The sequence below is a fragment of the Micropterus salmoides genome, unplaced genomic scaffold, assembly GCF_014851395.1.
Source record: "Micropterus salmoides isolate LMB-PRFRI ecotype aquatic unplaced genomic scaffold, ASM1485139v1 Ms_hic_scaffold_18, whole genome shotgun sequence".
NCBI classification, from domain to species: domain Eukaryota; kingdom Metazoa; phylum Chordata; class Actinopteri; order Centrarchiformes; family Centrarchidae; genus Micropterus; species Micropterus salmoides.
In genome coordinates, this window is record NW_024040928.1 from 24,398,802 (window position 1) to 24,423,714 (window position 24,913).

The 24,913-nt window shown below is 39.9% G+C and overlaps 1 protein-coding gene across 11 annotated transcripts in view; it reads left to right on the forward strand.

Annotated features, from left to right (window-relative positions):
• afdna (afadin, adherens junction formation factor a) overlaps positions 1–24,913 on the forward strand; it is a 105,017-nt gene that overhangs the window by 33,519 nt on the left and 46,585 nt on the right. For 6 of the 11 annotated variants that reach the window (XM_038726405.1, XM_038726412.1, XM_038726407.1 and 3 more), the window contains exons 6-19: positions 838–995; positions 2,733–2,817; positions 2,986–3,132; positions 5,591–5,635; positions 7,432–7,526; positions 8,429–8,679; positions 11,726–11,795; positions 12,829–12,899; positions 13,054–13,121; positions 15,152–15,357; positions 18,582–18,602; positions 21,787–21,932; positions 22,555–22,649; positions 23,764–24,029. In XM_038726405.1, coding sequence (XP_038582333.1) covers positions 838–995; positions 2,733–2,817; positions 2,986–3,132; positions 5,591–5,635; positions 7,432–7,526; positions 8,429–8,679; positions 11,726–11,795; positions 12,829–12,899; positions 13,054–13,121; positions 15,152–15,357; positions 18,582–18,602; positions 21,787–21,932; positions 22,555–22,649; positions 23,764–24,029 — 1,724 coding nt within the window. The remainder of the gene's footprint in view (positions 1–837; positions 996–2,732; positions 2,818–2,985; positions 3,133–5,590; positions 5,636–7,431; positions 7,527–8,428; positions 8,680–11,725; positions 11,796–12,828; positions 12,900–13,053; positions 13,122–15,151; positions 15,358–18,581; positions 18,603–21,786; positions 21,933–22,554; positions 22,650–23,763; positions 24,030–24,913) is intronic. The other 5 variants (XM_038726410.1, XM_038726414.1, XM_038726416.1 and 2 more) reach the window with 3 other exon arrangements.

A 24,913-nucleotide genomic window follows, 5' to 3' on the forward strand; every position in this document is an offset into this window, starting at 1 on the left:
CAGCCGGCAGAGGTGTTCTGCAGCTGTAATCACTAACAGTAGTGCTTAAACAAAGTAATGAGTAAAGGGTCTAAATACAATTGAAATTATATATTCATATTTTGTATTTTTAATACAATATTCAAATGTAACATGCATCGTAACTGAACATCAGTGATCATGTTTACATCAGCTGGTCTACAGAAGTCCGTATGTTGTGGGAACGTCTCACACTGACATGTTTACACATACAAAAAGACATGCGTACATGTTGAATGAATGAAACAAACATGCTTGCTGGTTCAGTGTGTGAGTCAAGCATTACCTAACCACTCTGCCAGACAGACAGATGGACCAGTGAGCTGTCTCTAAAAACAGCTTTAACCACTGTCCACATACGGTTGACACACACACACTGTGGAACAGGATGGCTTGTGGGTAGACAATGACGTTCTCCCAGCAGAAAGTGCTATTTTAAACGAGCTCACTTTATGTAATGCTTCTGAAAATCCTGTTTGCTTTGCTGAAGACTCCCTTGTGGGATTTTCAAAGGTGATCATTTTCTAGTTGACACGTCACGGTCACACAGCTAGTGCGACACATGATACACATTTAATGAGCACTACGATCATTCCCGACCATCTATACACACGTCGTACATTCAAGTTGGCATCGGTGGTTTGACCCCTGGCTCCTGCAGTCTGCATATTGAAGTGGACTTGATACTGAACCTTAAATTGCACCCATCAGTGTGTGTTTGAGCAGTTGGCACCTTTCATGGCCTCCTGTGCTATCAGTGTATAAATGCGTGTGTGAATGGGTGGAATGTGACACGTAGTGTAATGTACTTTCCCACAGGAGGCACTTTGCGGATATACGCTGACAGTCTGAAGCCCAACATCCCGTATAAGACCATCCTGCTCTCGACAAGAGACACGGCTGACTTTGCAGTGGTGGAGGCGCTGGAGAAGTACGGGCTGGAGAAGGAGAACCCCAGAGAGTACTGCATCGCCCGGGTAACAATGCTTATTTTACTACAACTCCTTCACTGTTTACCTTTGAGGACCCCATCATCTAATCCAACGCTAAACACAATAAGCACACCTCACTTAAAATTTGGTCTGTTCCTGTCAAAGTAAAAAAACTAGTTTAAACTAGTGTTAGTATAACTTCTACCTTTGAGGAATATGCAAGTTATGTCCTTTTTGTGTGACTTTCTGGCTCCTCCAGCTTCAGTAGATACTCCATGTGACTTCTGTTTAATGGTATCCTCATATTCGATCGCAGCACCTTATTTGTCGTAAATGTAAATGCTCCGTATTTGTATAGCGCCTTTCTAGTCTTTTTCGACCACTCAAGTGCTTTTACACTACATCTGCATTCACCATTCACTCACATTGATACACTGAGCCTAAGTGCTCAAACGGAAACTAACATTCACACACATACATACACTGGCGGAACAGCCACCAGGGGCAATTCGGGGTTCAGAATCTTGCCCAAGGACACTTCGACACGCAACCAGGGGGAGCCAGGGATTGAACCGCCGACCTTCCCGCTCTGCCTCCTGAGCCGCAGCCGCCCCCTAATTTGATTATATACACCAAATTCAGAGTGAATTTATTTTTTAGTATACTGCCGCCCACTGCTTAAAACCTGCCTCCTCCTGGTTCTCTGCTAAACACAACATATATCTTCCTATCTCATCAATAAACACCTCCATCATCCTTCTAAGAGTCTGTGCAGAGGACAGCCAAGGTCATGGTCACATGTACACACACTCACATGCGCACACACACAAAAACACAAAAACACACAAATGCTCATACTCTTCACCGGACTGGCAGATTGAAACAAAATGCTACTTGGCACTAAAACCTTTGGGAGGAATGCAATTCAATTGCTTTCAGACTGAGTGCTATAGCAGCAGCAGATGCTCTGTGTGTGTGTGTGTGTGTGTGTGTGTATGTGTGGCTATGACGGTGAACTTGGCTGCACTCTCCACAGCCTCTCCCATATCTGTCCTCTCCGATGGACTGTGGCGATGGCCAATCATATGAAATAACTGCTGCTCCCACAGCCAATACAGTGGAAGACCCTCCAGAGACAACACACGCGCGTGCACGCGAGCACACACGCTGTTGATAGTCAGTTGCAATTTGCTGATGAGACTAAGGCACAGGGAAAGTCCATTAGGTTAGTGAGCAGGAGAAATATGCACTAGTATACTAGCCAGTAGCATGTCATCTAGTGTGTTTATGTTCGGGGGGGGATGTTTACTGAGATGAAGATATGTAGGGCAGCTGTGATATTCTTTAAAGAAATAAAACAAAATTACAATATTTAATATTTATTAAGCCAGTGAACAGAATAATTTCAGTATTAAAAGTAAACCTTTGGTAGAACAGCACTGTTCTTTGATCTCAAAAATGGTTCTTATACTGGTTAATGGCTCCCCACAACAACTTAAAAATGAATGTTCTACAACAAGGGAGTCCCAACAGTTAAAATCCAATACATATTTCATCTAATGTGGTAAATTAAGATCACTCACTTTCGTATAATATCTTAGATACTTCAGTTAATGGAGGTGCTGGACCTTCTGGACATGAAAAACATTTAATGGTCCAGTTTAGGAAGTGTTAGGAAGATCTGTGTTCTTGTGCCCTCTGTGGTAATTAAAAGGTGCTCGTGTCATTGGTGGGCTTTGGTATATTAAGTTGCTCATCTGGTTGATCTTGTTTTATGTACAGCAAGAAGACAAGTCGGGCAAGGAGGCGATCCTGGATGATACAGAGTGTCCACTGCAGATCTTCAGGGACTGGCCTGCTGACAGAGGTAATACACACAGATTTGTGGTCACACACACACACCATGCACGTACACACACTGTTATACTAAATTTACAATGAGCTTCTTTTTCACGCCTTTCTTGGTCGCTACCGCCCCCTCCTGCTACCTTACAGTCATTACAGCTTTGTTAACAGGACGTTTGTCATTTGTCAGGAGCGCTAGTGTTCCAGCTGAAGAAAAGACCCCCAGACTACCAGGGGAGGAAGGGAAGGAAAATAGATGACAAGGGCCTGCGAGGGAAGGACAGCAGCAGTTCCCTGCCCCCGGAAAAACTGCCTTACCTGGTGGAGCTGAGCCCAGGTAAAACCACAAAACACACACATACACCATAATGTTTTGGATCTGGTATCAGTCAGTGGTACTTTTATCAGTAACGGTAGTAGAAGTAGTAGCAGCTGATGAACACTGTTGTCATGACAGGTAGGAGCCAACAGGCAGCTGTGTAGCTACAGCAAACACCATAGTAAATAACATGGTAATAACCAGGTGAGTTAATCACATGTGACTACTTCATGGATCCCACCTGTGCTGTGGTTTCAGTTCCTACCAGCACAGGATTTCCTCAGTGTATATAAAAGCCATAGCAGGAGGTCAGGAATCGCTGAAATCTATATTGTAGACGGCTCCGAGAGATAGCTGTGGATGATGGTGTATGCTTCATTCTGAATCCTTCATGTTGCAGTATTACATGCCACAAAAGAAGCACTTAGTCAATGCATCAGTTACCTTAAAGCTTTTTTTAAGGCAAGGCAAGCTTATTTGTATAGCACATTTCAACAACAAGGCAATTCAAAGTGCTTTACATAAAACATAAAAGCAACAAAGGGAAATTGGGGGAGAAAAAAAAACAAATTTAAAACATTTTTAAAAGGGAGAAATGGAAAATAAAACATGATAAAATAAATTTTAAAGAGTTAAATAAAATACTTAAGAAAATACTTTACTTACATTTCTAGTATTAATTGCATAATTTTCACTTCAGGCAGGTATCCGCTAGCATCAAAGAATTAATTGTGAGGGGAATATTCAGCATTTCAGCAAGATGTAAGGAAGATGATATATGTTATATGCAGATAAGAATGAACTCTTTTTAGCTTGAAGTACAGAAATATCTGTATCAACAATCAAATGCGGAGTTCAACTGACGAACAAAAATGTATCTGCATCAAATCCTGCACCAGAGCAAGTGTAAATATAGTGACACATTTTAACACAGACTAAGATAGACATGCCAGAATCCATTATTTCAATGGGAAAAATTCACCATAAAACGTTTAAACAAACTCAAAAAAACACACCTTGTGATTTTGATGTATCTTGAAGTTTTAGGTTTATTTTAAATTCATGATATGATGATGATTTAAAAAGGAGATAATGGCTTAGTGATCTAAACATAAACATCAGAAGTTGAAAAAGTTTATATTTGTACGATCTCTGATGGACAATGGAAGGTTGACTTTGGAGGTTTTCAAAAGGCATTGTGGGAAATGGAGGAAATCACTGTTTGAATTAGAAGTCGGTTTGGCAGGTTGAGGCACATGGAGTACAACAAAAGGTAAGTTGCTACAACTAAACTCCTGGACTGCTGTTTAAATCCCAGTATGGATATAGTGATAGTGAAAAACCTATGGGAGCATTTTGGGAAACAAACCTCACCTGAGTTTTGCTAAATGTGAAATTTTCCAGCCGTAACAGCTTGTTTCTTGCTACTGATCCCTCTCTCTTTAACTTCATATGCCTCATGCCATTAACTTGTCTGGCCTGCTGGTAACCCAAGAACTTTTCAGCACCAAACTGGTTTGATCCATTATGCTGAAATGGTATTGGGAATCCAGTGGGTCTGACCCAGGAATATACTGTACTAACACATCTACTTCATCCACTGTCAGATTTATGGGTCACTGTCTATGGACAACAGCCAAGATGGAGAATTGATTTGGTGGCTCTCCGAAATAATGGGTGCTGGGCCTATGTGTGTATGAGTGTCTGTTTGGTTATCAAGGATAAAAGTACAGGAACAATTTAGATTTCAATATTTGCACGTATTAGGCTTGAGATGAAATGATCTATGAGGTTTCATATATTAGCCAGGTCCTGGTTCCTTAAAATAGCAACACATGCTAAAATTACTCAAAATCAAAACAGTTGTATTGGTAAAAATATTACTTAGCTCTTTAACGCTAATATTTGACATCCAAGATGCCAAGAGATGTAACATATGTGCATTAATATATTCCAAGGTCTCCTGATATGCAAAAATATTTAATATTTTCTAGCTAGCCATTTCAGTTAGTTATCCTAACAAGCTGCTTTGGTTACCTGCAGTTTAATCTATCGTACTTATTTAGAACAGTGGTACAAGTAATGAGCAGATCTATTACTTGGTGTTTGCTATTTTGACATGTTAATGTCCGTTTCAGACAATGACCTGTTTTTTTAAAGTGAATTATTACTTTAAATTGTTTAGCATTAGGACTTAATGTCTGGTAAAACTATTTTTGCATTGTATCATTAATGTAGATGGTGAAAGGCCCTTAGAAATATTCTGTGTGTTTGTGTGTTTGTATGCCTCCATGCAATTAATGGGTTAACAAGGTAATGCTGCATTTTTTCCTCCTTGCTGCATTTTCACCCTCTGCTGTGTCTTCTGTTTTCTTTCCCACCTTCTTATGGCATGGTGTGTGTGTGTGTGTGTGTGTGTGTTGGGGCCTTGTGCATGTGTCCTTCTACCTCTGCACCTGCCTGCCTGTTTGCCCAGGGCGAGGGAATCACTATGCCTACTACGCCTATCGGCACCATGAAGGTAAAGACCCACCACAACTCCTCTGTGTCTGTTGCAGTGGCCGATGGCATTGTGACCCCCCTACCCACGCTCCTATAACCGATAATGACCAAACAAATTCCCCTCCTTAAATGTATGTCTGTGTTGTACTTAGCAGGATTACTGCATAGGTCAGTTTCCTTTTACTTTAGTGCTCACCACAGCTTTTAGCAGTTTAGATTTAAGACTTTAATTCCTTTTTATTATGTCAGTTTAAAGGAATAGATTGATATTTTGGATTGGGATTTGGTAACCGTTTATTTGTATAAATTGTCTTCTAACTCTCAGCAAGAAAACAAATATCTGTATTTCTCAATGTCGGAACTATATCTGAATAAAAATCAGGATATTATTACTATTTCTTTTTAAAAGAACAGGTGTAGTTTCAGAATAAACATCTGTACAAAAAATATTATAATAAATATTTAGTAAGATAAGGGAAATGCACGTTGGCTATTTCTTTAGTCTCTTTATACTACTGTAAATTGCCAGGCTTTCTTGGTAGCCTTGTTATATTAGCTTTCTTATACACATACCCATGTTTCCCCTTTTTCCTTTAGCGAACTAATATGCCGCTTTGCTTTTACTAAACTCCTGTTTACTAATCAATATGAGCTCTGCAGTCCCATCAGCCGCCCAGATTATTTGCCACATTAGCAGTGTTTATCCCTTTTTAGTCCACAGGGTTACTATGCAGTATGGAAAAATATTGAATTTCATTTTAGTAATTTCCAGGTCTGGATAAGTATGGAAAAAAGAAAATAGAATTGAAAAGTATGGAAAAGTATTTGTGTCTGATTCTCACTTGTCCTGGTCATGGTTATCCAAGGAAGGTTAAAATCAAGGGCAATTGGACTTGGCTGAAGATGCTTAAAGACGTTTCACCTCTCAACCAAGAGGCTTGGTCACTTTACTTAGGCATTTTACCTCCGTGGGCTCATTATCAAGGTGATGGATACCAGTAGGTTCGTTAGTGCTCGTGGCTGTTTTAATGTAAGTCGTAAGTGTTATCTGAGGCCTGAACGACCGTTGTTGGTATTGTCACATGAGGCCAAGTGTGAGTGTTCAGTCTCCTGGGAAGGGATAAAAGGACAGCAGTGTAGGTGGGGGGATAAGTGGTGTTGCAGACCTCCTCCCCCGTTGAGAGATGGTTTATCTACAATGGTCTAAATGGCTTCTTTCACTCCTCTGTCAAACCATTTGTTGAAAGAGTGTCCCTGTTTTCTATGACAACAATGCTCATATTCTGGATAGGGAGGAAAGATTGTTTAAAAGAAAGTGAAAATAGCCATTTACACAAAAGTAGAGAAACCATCTAGAACTGAAGAAGAGAAGAAGCCTGTTGGATGAGAGGGGAAACGTCTTCAAGTATCTTCAACCAACGTTGTCCAGCTTTTTGCGTAGTGAGTGTGGACTAAATGTCCACAAAATAGATTTGAATGAGCTACAGTACTTAGCTACAGCCTTCTGGTAATTATTTGACATAATAGCAAACATAGTGAGAATATAACATTGGATTTTAAAACCATTTATTTACACAATAAATATCTAGCTATTTGTACTCTGATGTCAGATTTGATCTGAATAATTTACTGAGGAGTCTGGAAAAGTAAAAGGAATAGACCCAGACTTCCACTTTCTGTTAAACTGATGAATGGTTTCTCAGTACGAGTGTGTGAGGTAGAACGTACATACTACAGTACTTCTTGTTTTCAATCTAAGTTTGACGCGAGGACCATCCTCCCCAGGGCTAAATGTGAGTATTTGTATGTGTCTAGATGGGTCTGACTCGCGGGACAAACCAAAGCTGTACCGACTTCAGCACAGCATCACTGAGGTCGGCTCAGATTGCACAGAGGACGGCGCCATCCAGGTAACAACGGCACGAAAACACTAAAGCCAGTATGTAATTCGTCTGTTCCTTTACAACATGCAACACTGAGGAGGACCCGTTGTGCTGTATGTGTATATTCTACTGGGAAAGTGGAAGCTATGGTACTGCTTTCCACTAAACATAAATTTTTAATTTTATTTTAACAACAGCTACGTCATCAGAACGTGCGGTTCTAGAAAGTGTTAGCCGTCTCTTTCATCGGTCGGATGCAGAATTGGTTTTGAAACAGGCCCTGTATCCTCCCCACAGCGTATGATAACCTGTGATTCAGATCACAACGAGGGGTTAAATACGGATTCACAGATCAACATACGAAGTGCTGATATCACAGATGAGGCAAAAACAGTGGCCCCTGGTGTGGCAGTTGGAGCTGAAGTTACATTACAAATTATTTTCAGTGCCCACCCACACAGATATTGCACCAATCAGAAGTTAGATTGTCAGTTAATACCAAATATTCTCATTGATGTAGGGGGTACTGTCACAAAATAAATAAAATGGGTGGTGATGGTGCAGTGGATAAGACACATGACTTTGGCGTGAGAGACCCGGGTTTGAATCCACTGTGAGACACCAGTGTGTCCCTGAGCAAGACACTTAACCCCTAGTTGCTCCAGAGGCGTGCGACCTCTGACATGTATAGCAATTGTAAGTCGCTTTGGATAAAAGCATCAGCTAAATGAATAAATGTAAAATTAATAATAAATACCAATAATAAAATTAAATAAAATTTCAGTCATGTCAAAACAAATACCAGGGATATGTAAATTAGCAAAAGTGAGTTTTACTTTGATTTTCGATTAAAGTGGATCTCGCGATGTAGCAGCTGTAATGTGTGTGTGTGTGTAGTTTGTGACGTCCCTTTGTTTTTTTTCCTCCAGCTGGTAGGTCCAGGGATTTTGCCCCACCACTGCAACCTCATGCACAGTGAAGGTATGGTGACCGTGACGCCGCACGGCCCAGACGCCGACACCTTTGTCGACGGGCAACGAATTACAGAGACAACGGTGCTGCGTTCGGGCTCCACCCTCCAGTTTGGTTCTGCACATGTCTTTAAGTTTGTGGACCCGATGTTCGACCAGGGAGGGAAGAGAGAACCAACCTCTATGATGAGGAGCCGGCACAAATCTGGGTGAGGGAAAAGAGAAGGTTGTAATTGTGTTTGTGTGGAAATGCACAGTCTTTACCTCTAACACACTGACACTCCTGCTCCTTTCCTGCCTCTTTCTCTTTTTCTTTGCTTTCTTCTTTTGCCTCCTTATTATCCTGTGTTTCCTCCTTCTCATCCTCCCTACACACTATTTTCTCAAGTTTGTGAACAGACTAAAAGAAGAGGGTGTTATTGTAGATGAAGGGAGGAGAGGATGAGGTTTGGAGTTGGCAGGCAGAGTGATAGATGAAGGGAAGGAAAAAGGAGAGGAGGGAGGTTAGGGGTTTGCGTGGATGGAGAGAATGAGGAAATGAAAGGAGAGGAAGAGCGGAGGTCTAGGGTTATGGCAGGCCCTCTAATCTGATCAACATGGTGTTGGGTGTGGCCTCCTGCTCGCTGCCGTTTCACACACTTAACGGGAGACAGAATCGGAGAGCACACCAGATAAGAGGAGAAGGGAGTGAGGGATGAGCAGAAGGACAAGAAAAAGTTTTTGAATCTGAATTGAATGACCCTTTAACAAGTCAATGGATGACTAATGCTGGGAGAAAGAGAGAGGGAGGTGTGTGAGTAACCAACACAAACTCATTTCTTTGTGTGTTTCTGCATGAATTAGTTCTTTAACAGTTCACAAGATGAGCTCTACTAAAGAAGCCAGAATGTTGTTACTTCTAGGTTTTAGTCTTGAAACAACAACACAAAGTATTTTTGAGGTTTACTGTATACCTTTCTAAAGTGTTTTCTAAAATTGATGTATTCAACATATTTGAATTACTTTAAAGTCTAGTGTCTTTTATAAGATGCACCAGAATGGAATATTTTGTTCAAGGATTTTGCAGACAACTAAGTTGTTTACTAAGTTTCTTAGTTATTATTAATCCAACAACAGCATAATTGGTTGTTTGTGTGTTCAGTAGTGAGTTTGTTAGCCTTAAATGCTGGTTGGATGGACATACAATGACACATTAGTGTACATTTTAAGTAAGAGAGTTGAATAAACTCAGAATAATGTAATGAAGTCAATCACATATGTAGAACAGGGCTCTCACACCATGTTCCTCAGAGCGTTTGCGAGTCTCTGTTACAGGTTTTTGTTCCAGAGACTCCATCGGGTGTCATTTTGATTAGCACCTTCAACCACACAGGAAAATGCAATCAGCAGAAGCAGGAATGAAAACTTAAAGGGTAGCAACTTTATAACGTGATAATGTCAGAGATGTGTTTACAATTAGATGCCCTCAGATGGCTAAGATAAACAATGTCAAATTAGCAAATTATATTTTACTTGGACCAACAATCCATCTTTCTTGAGGCATGATCAGCAACTACTTGTTGACTACCAAAGACGTGCATGAATTGAGGCATTGATAATGTTTTTTTGACTCTAAAAGTCTCTTTAATGTCTGGCGAGTTACGTTCAACAACTGTCATTTTGTGCTGCTCAATGTCACTTCAGTCTAAACTACAAGCCTGACGTTGTGGATGTTGATCCCTGTGGTTTTCTGGGCTGCTTTCCAATCTTCTGCTGTGCAAACACACAAGGATACCTAGTTAATTTGAGCCGGAGATGCATCATCATGTTTGAAACGATTAGAGCCACAGTCTGGCTTGACAACTGATTATTTTTTTTATTTTTTTTTGGCACAAGGTTCTGGCAGTCGGAAGAGATGATCTTGTGAAGTATTGCGAGTGTTCAGAACTTTAATCTCCCTCCTCAAGAATTTTGCATTAGAGAAGGGAAAACATACCGGATGTCTGGAGTGAAACATAATCTGCCACTGTTTGTTTTTATTTCGTGTTGCTAGTTTCCTCTTATCTAGGAAATTACAAAGGAAATTACATCCAAACATAATAAAGTTTAATTAATAAACACATAGGTGCCAGTTTAAAGCCATAATTAATTCTTTATTTTATGATTTACAGGCAGAAGTGTCTTTGTAACCAGACAGCAAAGTAATGAGTTAATTTTACTAGGTGAACTACACTGAAACAGTTATGTCAAGTCAATCTAAAATAATATATATAGTTGGTATGTGCAAATTACAATGTACACAGTAATTATGCTATGTTGTTCTATTTTGTACACACAACATCTATTGGGGAGGGTCCCTCCTCTTTTGCTCTTGCTATGCTTTCTTCCCTTTTTTGGGGAGTTCTTCCCAATCTGAATCAAGGGTCTAAGGACAGAAAGTGTCGTATGTTGTATAGATCAGAAAGCCCCTTGAGACAAATTTGTGATATTGGCTTTATAAATAACATTGACTTGTTTTCCGTTTCCACTGTAAATGTGTTAACTTGAAGACGGTTTAGAAAAAGATCTGTTTTCAATGGTCGAAAACATCAGCTTGAACTTGATCTGCATTAATGTGAACATAGATTGAGAGGTGTCCTCTGTGGTGTGTTGAAATTGTCATGATCAACATTTAATAGATGGAAAATGTTAAAACGAGCAAATAAATCAATTTGGAGATGTGATTTAGGATTGAAAATCAGTTTAATTTCTCCGTCTGTGTAAGCACAGTCACGCCGTTAACTGTTTAATCTACTTTGGCTGCTGGTGGGTAATGTGTACGTACCACAGACCTCCCTGTCGATGGAACAGAGCACAAATGCTTTATTTGACATTGAAGCCCTCCTGTCATGTGGGGCATGAAAAGCAGAAGCCTCTCTTTTAAACCCGACTTCTGTCTCACTCAATTACTGTCACTCAAACATACAGATATACACGAACAGTGCTCTGTCAGGACTCCTGGCATGGCTTCTCTACATCTAATTAGACTGTTATGTAAGTGTGTGTGTGCATGTGTGTAAAGCAAACTATCTGTCTGCATGTATTAGTGAGTCATTCATTTACTGCATCTCTGATCCAGCTCTCTCCTCTCCGACGATGAGTTAGATAAGTGAGTGTGTGTGTGTGTGTGTGTGTCTGGATTAAGTCTGAGCTCTTGTTGTTATCAGTAATGAAAAGTCAGATGTGGAGAGCACACTTCCTCATCTAAACCGCTGCATGTCTGTGTGTCTGCTGCAGCAGTGTACCAGAAACCACTTTCGACCTTCACGGAGACGTCCACAGTGGAGCTGCCCTGCCTACCAGCAAGGTAACTTGCACACACAGAGAGCATCTGAATTTTTGCTGTTTATTTTTATACCCTGTTTTATACCCTTTTATTACTTGCTGAAGGCTAAATCACAACGTTTTATTGTTGCGATGCACCAATCCAATGTGCCGGATCAGTATTGGCGCCGTTTTTGACTCTTAAGTAAATCGGGTATCATTTGGTTTTGTCGAGGTAAACGTGATGTGTCCACCTTTTAGATCCGGATATGGTAAAATTAGAGAGAACTTGCATGCGTAAATGTTTGTTCCACTTGTTACCTGAAGAAGTAATGCACAGTGACATACTGTATATAGGGCTGAAAATAACAAAAATAAGCAATGTTGATTGATCTACTGATTACTTTCTTTATTGATTAATTAATGAATTATTTGGTCCACAAAATTCTAGACATGCTTGTTTTATGCAGCCAACAGTCAAACAAGATTAAATTATAATTGTATAAATGGATAAAAGCATTTCACATTTGTGTAGCTGGAACTAGAGAATTATTTTTTTTTCTCTGTAGAAATGACTGAAACAATTAATTTGTCAAATTTGCTGTTTAACTAATTGATTATTGACTAATTGTAGCAGCTCTAGGCATACAGCATTTGCAGTGATTCTCTGCATGTTTTCAGTATGTAACAAGTACTATATGTATTATATATTTAATAGATCAAATACATACAGTTTTCTGGTTTTCCAATAGATTAAATATAGCAACCGCATCTGTTGTGTTAGCTGCCTGTTAGCAGTTGTGAAAGTCCTGCCAGCAATTCACAAGACACCATGTCAGTGCTCGTAAGCAGAGCCACATGAGACCACCGTATAGAAAGATTTTAGTTATTTCTTCAACACTTTCATTGTTTACACCGTATGTGAAAAGATGAAAGTGTTACTGAAGCCACATAATACAGTTGCCATTATCTGCATGTCTGTACATTCTCAAATTGGGGTCATCTTTTGTAAATTAAATTACAGTGAAATTAAATTTGGCTGAAGCTGCCTGACAATGTGTGCTCTGTGTGTGCAGAGCTCAGGAAAGCTGGAGATGGAGAGAGGCATGGTCAAACCCATGATCAGAGGAGAGCAGCAGGACAACAGGTCAGACAAACACTCTTCTCCTCTTTGTCCCACTTTCTGTGCCATTCTTCGTCCTCCATCTTTATCCCTTCACTCCTCTGGTCTGTCCTTCTCCTTTCTTCTGTCTGTATTTAGTGTCATCTTCCCTTCTAATACTGTTATTTTGTCTTATCAGGTCTCAGGACGTTTCTGCCGACAGAGCAGATTTGACTCTGCCAGCCGGCATAGAGTTCAGAGACAACTGTAAGTATTAGTGTGTCTCTTTCTGCCTCACTTTATTCCCCTCACTGTGTTAGTGAAACAGTCAATTGCTGGAAACTATTGAACCCTCCTGGTTGTCTTTACAATGCACTTGGCTGATTCTGCTGACCTAACTGCTCTAGCTGCAGCGATATACAATAAATTACTCATAGCAAATATATGGTATATGTAAGTTTGTGGTGAACTTTAAAGAGGTGGTATTATGCTCATTCTCAGGTTCAAAATCCTATTTAGAGGTTGAACCAGAACAGGTTTACATGGCTTAATGTTCAAAAAACACCATATTTTTTGTCATACTGCACATTGCTGCAGCTCCTCTTTTCACCCTGTGTAGAAGGCTTCGTTTTAGCTATGGAGTGATACATCTTGTCTCTAAATGATCTTTGTTGGGAGTTGCACATGCGCAGTTCCTAGTCAAGGACTACTAGCCAATCAGAAGCAGAGAAGGGCGGGTCAGCGAAAAGACGGTAAACAGCTTTGATTCAGCTGTAGGCTACATGTTGCCGACCAGTTTGGCTATTTGGACTTGGACAAAAGTATCTTTCATCCATAAAGTTTTAACTGAGCTCTGTCTCTACAGCACAGTAACAACTTTACGTCCACTGACTACCTGGAGGGTAGCTAGTGTTTGGAAGGGAGAGGAGAGGTGTGCTGCAGCTCAGTGTTTTTCCACCAGTGTTTTTGAGTGCGTGTCGGAGTAGCCGCTCAGTGAGCATTTTGACATGCATTTACATTTTGACGTCACAAGAAAGGGAAGTAAAGGCTGGACTACAGACGAGCTGTTTTCAGGCAGTTCACAGCAGTGTTTTCTGTGGGAGATGGGAGCTCCCTTTGGGGTGGACTTTGGGCCTTTTCACTTTGCAAACCTAGTACATGCACCAAGAAAGATATATAACTCAATAAAGGAGAGGGGAAAGCCAAAAACCACAATACCACCTCTTTAAACTTCTCACATTTCCTCTCACCCGTTTAGGGTATTGTGGCATTGTACAGTTATGTACAGGAAGGCGTGATGACTTCAGAAAGCCATTGTCATATTTATTTAAAGACATTAATGACTTTCATGTCTCCGCTTCTATGTTACATTTTATGTTGTGCAACAGTCATCTTGGCAGAAAAGTCAGCCAGATCAGCAACATTAGTTTCCTGTTATTGCATCAAGATAACATAGTTAAGTTGACATTATTTGAAGATGATTAAATTGAGCACTTGAATGGAAATGGGCTTAATTGGTTTTGTTTTTTTTTTAGTAAGGGAAACTGCTAAAGCTGCTTTAGAAATGTCCTATTCTTAGTTTCAGCTATGCAGTTCATTGAGATTAACTGATTATATTTACTGGTCCTATAGACTGTTTTCATGAAAGATATTAAGATTTGTCAAAGCGTGAAAAGCAACAGGTGAATTAATGTTAATTATGGCTGCCTTTTCATTTAGTTGAGCCAGTTAAAGGGCTCTGGTGTATGCTCACACATTCCAGGGACACTTACTGGTGTGCAGCCATTGTTAATATTATTTACAGCAATAGTAGAGCGAGAAAGAAGATGACAAGGAGAAAGAAAGGGGTGTAAAGAAAAATACCTGATAGTTTGGAGGAAAGAAAGAAAACGTTGCTCTGATCACATTGAGTTTTATCAACACCATCTCAAACATTTAACAGTTTTATTTATTAGATGAATTCAATCAGAAAAGAGTTGGTTTCAGTTGCTGTAGTTGAGTTAGCATTACAATTTCAAGGTTGGTTTTATAAGCTCTAGATTTTTGCTCTGTCTTTCTTACCTCTGTTTATTGGTTCTAGTTGTGCCGTAATATTTCTGTGTGTGCACTGAGTATATATTTGGCAAGGTGTGAGATCATCTGTTTTACCAGCCAAAGGAGGGTATTTATTGCTGGTGGAGGAGAGTCCCGTACCCACAATGCACTGGGAGAAACCACGTGCTCAAAGAGCCATGTAGCACTCTGTTCTCTGTGTATGTGCGATTGGTCTAATCATCTGAATCTGTGTGTCCATCCAGCTGAAGACACCTTCCTGTCAGCCATCATCAACTACACCAACAGCTCCACGGTCCACTTCAAACTCTCGCCCACTTATGTCCTGTACATGGCCTGCCGCTACATCCTGTCGCCTTCTTACCGGCCTGACATGTCGCCGTCTGAGAGGACCCATAAGGTCATAGCCATCGTCAACAAGATGGTGAGCATGATGGAGGGAGTCATTCAGGTCAGTAACACTGCCTTTCAAATCTTTTTTTTTTTATTTTTTGTGTGTGCTGTATTGAAGCTAATGTCATTGATTAATCTGTGCATCAGTGTGTATTTATGTATTTCATACTTGTATAATCATTTGTGTTAAAATGTTTGGATTGTCTGAGGTTTTGCTTAATTCCCCACATTTACTGTATACTTACAAACTACTACGCTTGTAGTTGTTGTAAGGTGTGTGTAAGTGTTTGTACATGTATTTTCTTGCAGCTTTCTCTCCACAGTTACCGCTGTTGTATCAGTCTGTGCTCTTGTCTTATGTTTTTCTACCTGTCAGTATTAAATCCTTGTTGTGTGAAGAACATCGTTGCTAGCATGGAGCTATCGCTGATCATTAGAGCTGGAAATATGCTGATATGCGAAGTGTTTAGGCAAAAATACAAAACCATATTTTATAAATGCATAGCAACATATAGCTCTTCAAGATTACATTAACACAAACAGCTGTGCGAGAACATTGACTTAATGCAATATATTTAAGAAAATATTGATTTAAATCAGAACAACCTGAATGTGAAACAAAACTAAGAATGTGGCCGAGCATCTATTACCAACTTTCAATACTTTTAAAACTATGTGCTACTGACACATTTGTTTGTTATTCATAAGAATTGAAGCTCGATACCCAGCCACAATTAAAATAGTGTTGGCTTAACGTGTTGGCATGTTATCACTCAGCATCATGTATGTTAAAATATGAAGCACATGACCTTAGTAGATCAGGGGATTATGGGGAAAGAAAGAATGGGGACATTCTTCTACGATGCTCAATAAAATGCAAATGCCATTTCTTCTTTTATTAGTGCCATTCACTTTTATTATTAAGCTCTTAGCCAGTTTGTCATTGCTGTTGCCATGCACTGAGGTTAGAAAGAAAACACACACACATTTTAATCTATTTCACTGTGGGTGTGTGTAGTAGGATTTCAGTTTTACAGAGTTTCAGGGAAATGGCTTTAGCTTCTGAGGAATATAGGAACGTTCCTACTTCAGATGTATAATCTGCAATAGTGGGTTTGTGTTCTGTTTGGGCATTTTCTATTATCAGGAAATGAACTACCGCACTCAGATGATCCATCAGAACAGGGTTATTTTGGGATGCATCTCTGGAATGTCGAGAACTTGAAAACTAAGTCTTGAATCTGCATGATTGTGATCAGCTTTACTTTGTGAGTTGATGGAGATAGACGCATCTTTTTCCAGTGCCTTGCATCCTTTATGTTAAATGTCTCAACTGCAGTACTCTGTTAATGTTTCCATAAATAGTAGCATCAAACATCAATATGTGATTATGAGATTAAGTGTCACAAAGATGTAGGGCTGTAACTAATGATTATTTCAATGTCGATTAATCTGTTGATTGTTTTCTTGATTGATTAGTTGTTCAGTTGATAAAATGGTGATAATTGTCGATTGGTGTTTCCCAAAGCCCAAGATGACTTCCTCAAATGTGTTGTTTAGTCAGTTTGTTACTCAAATCGATGGTCAAAATATTTAATCGTTGCAGCTCTAAAACCTTGTATCATTACCAAAGAACAAGGTCGGCATTTATGCAATTGCTTCTGTTTTCCACCATTTCTGTTGGATACAGTTCTTCTCTAAACTGAGACTGCATTTCTAAAAAACTGGAAGGTTTAGCCACATTTTCTACAGAACCTTCCTGTTGTAGATTTCTCGCCAACCCGGCCTATGCACACCGTTTGTAATAGTGTCCAGAGGCTGAATTTATTCTTGTTGTTGGTCACATTTTGTGTTAATTATACAGATGTATCAGAATCTATACTGTTAAAATAATAATGACTTAGTTTATTAAGGATTATATTTTCTTTCCTTTTTAAGTACACTCTGCTCACATTTATACACTTAGCTCATATGTTACTTAACTCAGGGATCCTGGCTTGGGAACCAAAGGGTCGCTTGTTCAAGTCCATGTACCATAGACCACTGCTGAAGGTGTCCTTGAGCAAGGCCCTGAACCCCAGACTGTTCCCCAGGCGCTTCACAATGGCTGCCCACTGCTCCTTATTAGGATGGTTAAATACAGAAAACGAATTTCGCTTGCGTTGTACTGTGACAAAGTTAATTAAATAATTATTAGGGCTGTGCATGTTGACGCGTTATCGCATTAATGCAGAAAATTATTTTACGCAGTTTTTATTATTATTATTTTGAAAGTCACTGGCTGTGAATACACATACAGTCAAACCGTGGGTCACAGCAGGGGTGGGATGTTGATCAGCCTGCAAATCACCCACCGTAACGAGCAGCGGGGGGAGGCTTCAGCAGACTACGTTGGATGCAGCGTGTGGGAGAAGTAGAAAAACAAAAGCAAGACAAGCGATTAAATGTCATAGCGAAGCGGATAGCTACACACTGCATGCTGATTAGTATCGGGGAAGATGTCGATCTTAGGAATGTTCTTCAAATCACAATGTAGTCGCTTGGCCACGCATAGTCGCTCTGCGCTCTGGTGATAAAGGAAAACAAGCGCTCCGTGAGTAAATGGCAGGCCCTCTATGAATAGTAGCAATGGCTTCTGTGCGCTACACAGTTGTAGCCTATTTAACTAAAGTTAAAATTATAGGCTACATAACTTTACCTGATAGGCCCTCATCTAGTTTTGCGGGGATGCTCTGCCATGCAAATTCCCTCCTGTTGATGTCCTGATAACTATTTATTATGTTACCTTTTAATCAGAACTGAACACTTTGACGTCTCTTTCTCTAACCTGTAGACTTCCACTACCCTAAACCTGGTAAATGTACCCAAAAAACTTACATAATCAGTCAGTTTTTAATATAAAGCCTCAGAATGGCCCTCAGGACAGCTGGATTTTAGGTCATCAGTTCATATTTAATTGTATAACAGTGCTGTTTTAGTGATAAATTTCCTTCTCGCCGACACTGAAGAGATCTCTAAAAGCCATTTAACTGAAGTTGATAAATTTCACAGACACTCTTTAATATGTTCTTGGCCAGATGTGGCTTCCAGCTGACCGCCATCAGTTATGTTCCTTAACTGATTCAAGATGGCTTTACATTGTAAACCCATGACCATGTGTGTCTGTCAAAGTGCATGTATGTGTGTTACATGGCTGTGTCCATACTGTAGCTGTTGACGTGTTTTCTCTCTGTCCTGTGAACATCTCCTCCTACTCCTCCCTCCTTCCTTCCTTTCATCCAGGAGATTCATGAAGAGGATCAGGTAGGATAGCACACCATGATACGGCTGCTACAGGCTCGTCTACCTCACTCACTCTTTCTCTCTCTCTTATTCTCTCTTTCTCTTGGTGTGAGCGACATGGATAAAATCTTAAGTTCAACAATCCATCTTTCATGCTTCTTACTGTTTGTACAGCTTAAAGCTGAAACCCAGCCGATAGATGTTGGGACTCAATTTCATGCCTTTACACAAATTTAAACTTTAAATAATTCATGTCTATTTAAAGGAATTATATTTTCACTTCAAAGCAGGTCACAAAAGGAATAAATAGTAAGAAATACGGCATGAGAGTTGACCATCTGTAACACATTATTGCTCATTGTGATGTCAAATTGCTGGCTGTTAATTACAGTTGTGGAATAATAAATTGAGTTTTCCTTTTCTCGTGCCGGTGGAATGGGTCAAAAGGGTCATCCATCCTTAAATAAGGAATGATCGAAGGGATGTGAATCCATAAAATGTGTTTTTCAAAACATACAAAAGACATGTTAGTGTTAGAAGATGTCATTGGATACAGCTAGAGTTGAAACATTTAGTCAGTTGACTAATTATTCTGCAACACTGATACTTTATTAACCATTACAGTCATTAATTTAGCAAAAATGTCAAATGTTCTCTGGTCCCAGCTTCTCAAATGTGTGGATTTGCTGCTTTTGTCTGTTTTCTATCACTGTAAACTGAATAACTGTCAAAGGAAATCCTTAATCGATAACCCCCCTACCTCCACCTCCCCCAAAGAGCAGATTCATATAGAAAAATGCTAGATGTGATATGCTAACTCTAAATGACAACTTTAGATTTTTTAAAGCAGAAATATATTTTTAGATGATAAATGAAACAAAAATATTGTATAAAGAAATGGAGACTTTACAGATATTAACAACAAATGTATTCATGAGCTGACAAACAACATATACAAAATGTTTATTCATCATCTGAACCATAGTTTATTTGCAGCAGTTCTTGAAATCACTTTGATTCCTTTGAAGGCAAATCAGATACCATTTTAACAGTTAATGAAAAATCATGTCGCTCAACCTCATCAACCTGTTGGCTTCCTTATTTGAATCTCTACCTCGTCTGGACCTCCTACCTCTCTCTCTTTACTGCTCTGTGTCTGCTTTTTTTGACCAGCCCTTCATTGTTGCTGCTGCTTCTTTTTCTCCATCCTAACAGAAATGTAAAATAAAGTCATAATAATGCGTCCTCCCACAGCTGGAAAACTAAGCAACAACAGCAACACCAACCCAACTAATTTCATTCAGCTTCCTGGACCTGCCTGGTACTAAAAAAAACAACAACAATAAACCCCCCCCCCTCCCCCCAGCAAAACCAAAGCAACCACTCTTTTCTGTCATTGCACCATCTTTAATTCTGGCATCATCTTGTATGACATCACGTCTTGCTTCTCCTACTCGACAGTGTGGATGAGAGACAAGTCACGTCCCTCCGACCTCCTCGGCTTCATTTGTCTTGTTTGGAAGTCCATTTAATATGTTCAGCCCATCCGTCTGTGTTTTTAATGTTTCCTAAATGTTTTATTGTCACGTTTCATTTTGGATGCACTTGGCTCCATCTCTCATTCTCTGGCTGTTCTGAATGAAGGGTTTTTGTTCATTGTTTTGTTTGGTTTGTGTTACTTTTTTCGAGGCGGGGATAGATGAGTGCAGGGAAGCCAGCTTTGCACATTCCTCCCTCTCTTGAGTGGCGGGGATATTGACCTATCAGCTCCTCAGACACTGAGCTCAGTCCTCCCTGTTGATCAGACAACTGTTATTTAGACTGTAGACTTGCATATGAAGCAGATGCCAAGCGTTATTAAAAAGTCTGATATCCACTCAGCGTTGGCCACTGGAGATAATTATGTCATTAATTATTCTCTGATATTATTATCCCGGTTAGGCATGTTACTGCTTGTTCACTCTGCAGGCTCCTTGGTTGATGGATCACTTTACTCTGCTAGAGGCTCTGATTACATGCAGTGATGCACAGCTACACATTTACAAATGGCACACCATGTGTTTTCACTTGCTTTTATATTGCCTTTTAAAGTATTGCATTTTGATAGGCTAAAGGATTACTTGAACATTTTTGGATAGGCGTTTTCGTTTTCTTGTCTTATTAATCGCACTGTATGTCTGTACCAAGATACATATTCAAACTGCTGCTCTGGCTCTGCCCAAAGGTTACATAATTCGTCTAAGATCGCTAATTACCACGTTATAATTCGTTTGTTTAATCTGACTGTGCCACATCAAATTGTACCACATCAAGAGTGAGAATCTCGAAGTCAAAATTTCATTCATGGAAAATCAATAAATGAAGCGGATACACTTCTAAATTTAAGGCTACAGGCAGCAGCCAGCCAGTTAGCTTAGCTTAGCATAAAGACTAGAAACGAGTGAACAGCTAACTAAGATAGGACTTCCTTAATCTTCAGACATGAGGATGGTATCAATTTTCAAGCGTTAAATAGGTAACATGAATAAAAAATATCAGAAATATAGTTAAATATAAATTGATTGTAACAATAAATATATATATTTTTAAGATCAATGTTAAATGTCTTCCATTGGCTGACCATTCTGCACTTTTCTTGTGGGATTAGTCATACTGAGACACAAGAAGCATTTAAATCTGACCACAAAATTTCCCTGTGTGTCCTTCTGGAAATTAGTCACGTATTGATCCTCTTGCTTGCGGTGTAAATACATTTGGTCCATAGTGAGAGTCTACAGTCTAAATAAAAGAAATACAAAGTAGTGCAACCAACTATTGGAGGAGGAGGCTCTTGTCTGGTGACCTGATAAATGGAGTTGTGTCTGGGAGGGAAAAGAAGTGGTCACTAATGTCTCTGACAAAGTCAAAGGGAAATTCTTCTGTCCACTGTGTTGAATTTAAGAGATCACAATCATGTGTTGAAGAAGTGAAGAAAAGTGACAATGATGACCACTCTCCCTCTCTGCATTGTGTTGGCTTAGAGGGAGGCGTGGGCGGGGCATGAGTCTATCCCTGAAGTAACAAATGCTCCTTCTGGCTGCCACTCAAACAGAAATCCCTCTCTTCTTTTTTAACTCTTCAGTCTCTCCTTTGTCCTGCTGCTCTAACAACTTCCTCTGTATATATTTTTTTTCTTTGTGTGTGGCTGTGATTGGTATGTTTATAGAAGCAGAAGAACATTGCAGGAGCGCTGGCTTTCTGGATGGCCAACGCCTCAGAGCTGCTCAACTTTATCAAGCAGGACCGAGACCTGAATCGCATCACGGTGGATGCCCAGGACCTCCTCGCCCATCTGGTTCAGATGGCTTTCAAGTCAGTCTGTGTGTGTCGGAAGATGTGTAGTGGGGCTGGTGTCTGTAGTCTTAGAGATGTATTCTAGAAAGGGCACGTCGGGGAATTTGGTCAGTTCTCTGCAGAAGAAGTTCAACTGGAATAAGTTTTAATGTTTCATTAAACTAGTCAAAAGGTGTTAGAGACCAGCCTGGTTTCTTTTTAGCTGTTCCTATCAAATCAATTTTAAAAAAGGTGTCTACATGGACATGACAACATTTCAAGTGTATATGGTCTATTTTACTATAGATCATCATATGTGAATTTGGAAAGAGCACAGTAGTTGCACAAAAGTATCACATCAAACATTGCATTTAAAGCAGAGCTTTAGTTGGATACACACGTTGTTCATAAAATGCCTTGCTATATTCAGATTCATGCTTATGATCTTACAAATAAAAAAAATACACAACCCTTATCCGAACAGGGAAACCTATACTGATGGTGTGCAGATTATTGTTACCCTGCACCTGCATAAATTTATGGATGTGCATGGAAAATGTTATCAGTCAAAGATTCTACAGACAGAAGACTTGATAAGAGTTTGTCCTTTGTTTGATGATGAAGTCGGTCATCTATAACAAGCTGTAATGTGTGGGTGCAGGTACCTGGTCCACTGTCTCCAGGCTGATCTGAACAACTACATGCCTGCCTTCCTGGACGACCCCGAGGAACATAATCCACAGAGACCCAAGATCGGTAATATACAAACACATGCTGTATTCAGAGTAATTATTCTCAACTATTCTGATTCATGACCTCTTTAAATAAAGCAGTGTCCCACATAATGAGTGATTTTTCATAATTTTTAGGTGTTAATTATTTCTAAATAAGTAAAGATTGGAGAAAATGTATTAACCCTTTCACGTGGCCACTACAGTGGACAGCTATTAAAGTGCCGTTTGCTTGTATGGGCAGAGGTTCTGATAGTCTAGTTGCATATCAGCTACTACAGTGGACGCTAGTGTGTCCTGCCATGCACTGCCACCCTCTGGTAAGCCTTTGTAATTTATTAACATAAATGAGTTTTTGTAACAGATTTTGTGCAGATTAGATCCATTATATGAGTAATATTTAGTGTCTTGAAGCAAGTAATAGAAATGCGTTCAGCATAGTGGAGCAAATTCCATCAGAATCAAGTGAGGATAATACTAGTGGCAGTGATGATGAATGGCTGCCAGAAATAGGAGAATCCCCAAATGCTAGCAGCATATATAGTGGCGCTAAGGATGCCGAGAAAGAGAGGCTGAGGAGTCAGAAGTGAGGTTCAAACATGTTTGTTCTTTCCTATTTTGCCTTTAGGGATCCCTCATGGTGGGAAACTGTTCTAGAGAAGCAGTACCTACAGTGCCTATCTTCAGTAAAGGCAAAATGTGTAATATCTGGCCAAACGTATATGAAACCAAGAATTCGCAAAGACAAGTATCGGTTGCTTTACACAGACACTAAAAGTTTAGATTCCCGCCTTGTGACATGGCAATAAATCAGGCGTGAAGACACACAAAGAGAGCGAGCGTTTTTCAGCCTCAAATGTTTTTTATCGTGAAGCAACCTCCTGTCAGTAACATAACGGTGTTGCAGTGTTGTTTAAGTCTTCTAATCGCAGCCTATCTCAACTGTTCGTACCCTCCTAATAGGAAATTAATGGATGGCAGATTTTAAAAAGCACACATCTGATCCTCCGTATCTGCTGTTGTTTTAATGCTTCCTTCTTTTCCCAGAGCAGCAGTATTGAGCCTCTTTGCATTAAGGTTTCCGCAGTACAGGAGATGTGAGACGAGCATCATAGGTCTCTTGCTCTTTCTCTTTGCAGAGGACGTCCTGCACACCCTGACGGGGGCGATGTCACTACTGCGGCGGTGTCGGGTCAACGCCGCTCTGACCATCCAGCTCTTCTCGCAGCTCTTCCACTTCATAAACATGTGGCTCTTCAACAAGCTGGTGACGGACACGGAGTCAGGGCTGTGTTGTCACTACTGGGGGGCCATCCTACGACAGCAGCTCAGCCACATTGAGGCCTGGGCTGAGAAACAGGGTCTGGAGCTCGCCGCCGACTGCCACCTCAGTCGAATTGTACAGGTAAGAGGATGGTGAAAAACAAGGGCAGTGTTCCGGGGCATGAGCAGATTGTTTTTGTATGTATTTACCACAGTTACAGCTAGACTGAAATGGGGATGGATTTTATTTATGTGTGTTTTCAGTTGTTTAAATCTTGTTATTTGTGCTATTTAGTGAATGACTTCCCAAACTGTCAGTGGGATTTGTCTTGCCAGTGTTCCCCTATTTTAGTTGCTTTTTAAGACACGTTGACAGTGATAGTGATTAAAGTGAAGTAGTAGTGACTAGCAGTTTACATGTCATCACATCTAAATTTTATCCTAGTATACACACAGATAAAGTGGGGTGCGCTTGACAAAAACATGTACAGTATCCCCTTAAGATTAGAATTAAGAATCAGTGTATAAGAGTTTAACACAAAATCTCAACTTGTTTGCTTCTTCAGGACTGCGTGAGTGTTGTTTTGATCAGATTTGAATGACAAGGGCGTCTCCGTGGCAATATAAGCAAACAACCGAACAGCTTTCATCAGATTCTGATTACTGTATTGTTAAATTTCAAAGAGTGCGTGGAGACAGCTGGACGCAACACAGCCTCGCCCTTTCAAACCTGGGAGAAGAACACTGTCTGCGTCAGAAATACAGAATCTCTCATTTGAACTTTGGCAGATAAGAATATGATCATGTAGGACCCTATTGCTTAAAATAATATAAGAAAAAAATAACATTTAATCAAACTATAACTTTCATGTTAAAGAACATTTTGAAGCCAGTTTTCAAATTGGTATGTGTGTATTCAGGTTTATTTACAAGCAGTATGCTTATAGGATTACAATAGGATACATGGATAGACATATTCAAGATACAATTATAAAGATATGTAAACATGTACATTTCACAAAGGCA